This window comes from Apis dorsata, unplaced genomic scaffold (genome assembly GCF_000469605.1).
Source record: "Apis dorsata unplaced genomic scaffold, Apis dorsata 1.3 scaffold_269, whole genome shotgun sequence".
NCBI lineage: Eukaryota > Metazoa > Arthropoda > Insecta > Hymenoptera > Apidae > Apis > Apis dorsata.
This window is the reverse complement of record NW_006263547.1, coordinates 618,985-623,325: the sequence shown is the minus strand read 5'-3', so window position 1 is coordinate 623,325 and position 4,341 is coordinate 618,985. Positions and strand designations below refer to the sequence as shown.

The 4,341-nt window shown below is 19.5% G+C and overlaps 1 protein-coding gene across 1 annotated transcript; it reads right to left on the bottom strand.

Annotated features, from left to right (window-relative positions):
- Positions 1-960: 960 nt before the first annotated feature.
- On the bottom strand, positions 961-2,748 carry LOC102680901 (abscission/NoCut checkpoint regulator). Its single transcript, XM_006616636.2, has 6 exons — positions 2,523-2,748; positions 2,172-2,371; positions 1,854-2,076; positions 1,610-1,756; positions 1,411-1,539; positions 961-1,341 (listed from the first exon to the last, which is right to left on the bottom strand). Exons 1-6 carry the CDS (start codon positions 2,568-2,570, stop codon positions 1,153-1,155), a joined length of 936 nt encoding a protein of 311 aa, XP_006616699.1. The 5' UTR covers positions 2,571-2,748; the 3' UTR covers positions 961-1,152.
- Positions 2,749-4,341: the final 1,593 nt, after the last annotated feature.

The window sequence follows — 4,341 nt, the reverse complement described above, 5'->3', positions numbered from 1 at the left end:
AATTGATTGAAAAAAGATATGAAATTAATTTTTAAAATTCATTATATTTTAAATAATTTATTTATAAATTTTTAATGAAATAAATTATTCGATATAAAAGATGTAATTATAAATATAAAAGAAGAAAATTATAAACAATAAATAATTAACAATAGATTCATTATTTTTATGATTTTTTTAAAAGAATATATATGAAACTAAAAAAAAATTTTGATCTTTATTATTTCTTATAATCGTAATACAATTTATTCGATTAAAAATCGATCAAATTTAATCAATTCTTTAAATTCAATGAAAGTTTAGTATCAAATAATTATACAATAATTAAATAGTTAATAAAGAATAATATTAATAATAAATAATATTTATAATAAAGAAAATAATATTTGGAAATAGATTTTATTATTAAACAAAATGAACTATTAAACGAAGTGAAGAAACAAAAACAAGTTTCATTCGTTACCGATACGTACTACGAAAACTTAACACAATAGGTATGTACAACTCGTCTAAATATAGCAGAATTGCTCAGACTTTGAAAAGAGCTTTTTATGCTCTGCCATGAACTATCTCCGGGAAATACCAATGAGAGTGTCAGTGAATTTTTATCGACTTAATCTATGTCAATCAATTCACTTTGATATTTAAAGCAGAAAGATAATTTTAGAAAAAGCAAAATTTTAACAAATTGTTTAAGCAAATTTTAATTGAAGATTGAATTAATTTAAAAAAAATCTAATCTAAAAAAGATCAAAGTTTTTTACATATTGAAATAGATTAAATATTCAATGAAACTTTAAGATATTGTATAACATGTTAAAGATAATGTAATGTACATTGATAATTTTTTTTATAAATTAATTTGTTTTTTTTATATAAACAAATATATCTTATTAAATCTATTAAATTTAGAATATTACAAAATTATTTACTGTGAAAATAGATATAACATAATAATAATTTTAAAACTTATAGCTAAAACATTTACTATAATTGTATATTATTTAATGTTTATGTTTATATATTTTGCAAATATTTTCATTAAAAATTAGTGACAATACTAAGCATAAGATTTTTTTATAAATTAGATAACAATGAAACTGCATGTGAATTACTGCAAAGCATTTCTCTAAAATTTCTATTTAATTTTATTTAATAATAATTTAACTTCTTTGCTGGTTTTCTTTTGTGCTTTTTCATTTCAAAATCCTCATGATTATCTTCAAAGCATATGGCGCAATATAAATCGCCGTGACAACCTAAACATTGTTCTAAATCTTCAGTTTGATCGCACATTATGCAGCTAGGTTTTTCATCTTCATCATCGATATGTTTTATTTCCTGCATTTATTAAATTTTAATCAAAACTTTATGTGTTATTTATTATTTCTTAAAATTAATTTCATATACCTCAATCTCCATTTCTTCCAGTTTATCCATATTTTCTTCATATTTTTTTTCCAATTCTACTTCTGCTAAAGTTTTTGCAATTAATTTGTTTGTCACATGATTTTCATTATTAATATCATTAGTTGAATGCTAAAATAACAAAAATTTTCTTATAATTATCAATCAATTATAATTTAATATTTATGTATCAACTTTATACTTCTCTACTAATGCCTTGTAATGATCTTAATCTTGTTTGAATTTCACTAACTGAATCACTGCTTGATGATAATTCTAATTGTTTTAGATATTCTTCTATTAAGTCGTCTGTTTTCTGTTGATCTGTTCTGATATCCACTTGATGTATCTACAAAAAATAAAACTATTTATATTATGTTTTTGATAAAAAAATTTTTTATTATTTATATTGTATGAATGTTTAGATAATATAATAATTAACATACATTTGTTTTTTGTTGATTAATATCTGTATCTTCATCTTTTAATAATGCTAATCTTCTTCTTATTTCATCCACACTCAAAGTTTTGTCTTCTTCTTTTAATTTTCGTAATCTTTCAACTATTTCTTGATCCACTGGTTCCAAACCATTTTTAAATTTGTCCCAATGATTCGTATGCTTATACATTACAATGGGAGGTTTTGCTGGATTTTCTAATGAATCTAGTCTATATACATATATATATATAGAATATATATTAAATTATTTTATATATTTCATAATTGGAATATTTGGAATATATATTTATAAGCAATATATTACTTTTTTGTAATATCTACTGGAGCCATTGGTTCTTCATGCCCATCCAACATTTTAATATTATTATAATAACTTGATTTGCTTGAATAATTTTTTTTATTAAAACAACGACCACAGATTTTTTTTACTCCTCTATCTGGAATATTAAATTTATATTTGAGGCACTTACTACAACATGAAAAACCACAACCTGGACAAGCAACCTAAATAATACAAGAAAAATAAAATAGATGACAAAGTATATAAAAAATTATTCAAATTAATAATTAATAATAAAAATTGTAAAAGATGACATGTAATAATGTGATATAACCTAAATTGCGAATAATATTATTATGAAAAATAATAACTTACTTCTTTTGTAAAAAAAGAAAATTTCGTTTGACAAATATTACAAAACATACTGAATCTTTTTTCAAAATGTCGTTACGATGTCATCGTAAATATGACAGCAAATTGTTCCACAGTTGAAAAATTCTGACGTAATAAACGTTTAAACGTTAATTATTAGAATTGGTTATAGATTAATATACTTCAAAGATAGTATATATTCCATTTTTATTATTATTATTATTTTCAATTATAGATTACATTCAAAAAAATTTATCAAAAAAGTAAATTAATGACCTAAAAAAAAATTTGTATACAAAAATGTTTAATTATAGACAAAATATAAGATAGATATGACAGTGAAAGAAACCTTGCATATATACATATATATATATATTTTATATCTGGGTGTGTAGATAGATTATCATAAGAATTTTAATGATAAAAATCTCATATTATCTGTGTATTTCTTCTAAAATTATCATTTTTAAAAAACTTTCTTTATGTAAAAAAAAAAGAAAGAAAGAGATATATACGAAATCTTATAGATTTTGTATTCTATATTTTGAAATGTTGACCTCGAAAAAAATAGGATTTTTTACATCTTCTGCGTTTGCATTTTTATTTATTTATTTCACATATATTTTTATGATTATACATAAAATGTAAATAAAAAGAACATAATAAGAGAATAGATATAAATTAAAAATCGTGGAATTAATTCTATTTTTAGAATGAAACATATACATTACAAATATGAAAAAAAAATAAGAGTAGAATAAAGATAAAGTAAGAATTGACTATCAGCGCTATCTCTTAAATAATAAACATATTTCTTCAAAAATAGAATAACGTGGAATAAGAATTGAGGATAAGTAATATATCCAATATTTTTGGAGAAATGTCTTGATACTCAAATGTTTTGATATTCAAAAAATGATACTCAAAAAATGCTAATCTTCAATTCTTATTCTATCTTATCTATCGGATAGACTTCTATCGTATTTTTAGAAGAATATTTTTCTTATTTCTAATAATATTAATTTCATAATTTTTATTATATCTCTATTCTTTTTTTTATTATTTATTCTCTTTATCTATATTTCAAAATTAATGTAATTAAAAATCAACAAACAATTTCTAATTAACTTTATTTTCTTATTTTTATTTTTTATTTTTTTTTGATCTTTTAACCTTTTCTTTTAACCTTTTGATTTAAAAATATTAATAAAATCCATTCCATCCAATTTTTAGGTAAGAATTACAAAATTAACAAATCAATGAAAATTAATTATTTATTTTTAAAAATTAATTTATAATCTTATATAAACAATAAAATTGATATTTTATTTATATTGAATTATCTAAAATTGATTATTAACAGTATTATCTATCTGAAAAATATCTAAAAGTTATACATTATTACTAACAATAAAGTAAATTCATTAATAGTCTTTGATTTGTGACATCATCTTTTTAAGAATCATTGATATTTTTTATATAGTTATCAAGCATTATAAATTATTAATATCAATAAGATATTTCATTTGCCCTTATAATTATTAATAAATTTTGTAATAAATATAATATAATAAGAGATATATATAAATCAGTATTTTAAAATGCGAATAAATATAAAATAATATATAAAATCAAAGATAATGCGAAAACGATAAATGGAAATAGTAAATATCTACATATTTATAAATTAAAATGTAAGAATATTTTTATAGTAAATATTAATTATAAAGAAAATATAATTATTAAGAATTATTAAAAAGAAGAAAATATAAATATTAATAGAATAAAGAAACCAAAAATTAATAGAAGACAATAGATTAAA

Excerpts from the sequence above, each read along its gene's own strand:
- LOC102680901 (XM_006616636.2), bottom strand. The coding sequence starts at position 2,570 with ATGTTTTGTAATATTTGTCAAACGAAATTTTCTTTTTTTACAAAAGAA. Across the intron at positions 2,077-2,171 it reads CCAGTAGATATTACAAAAAA|ACTAGATTCATTAGAAAATC; the intron begins GTAATATATTGC and ends ATATGTATATAG. Across the intron at positions 1,757-1,853 it reads TTAATCAACAAAAAACAAAT|ATACATCAAGTGGATATCAG; the intron begins GTATGTTAATTA and ends TATTTTTTGTAG.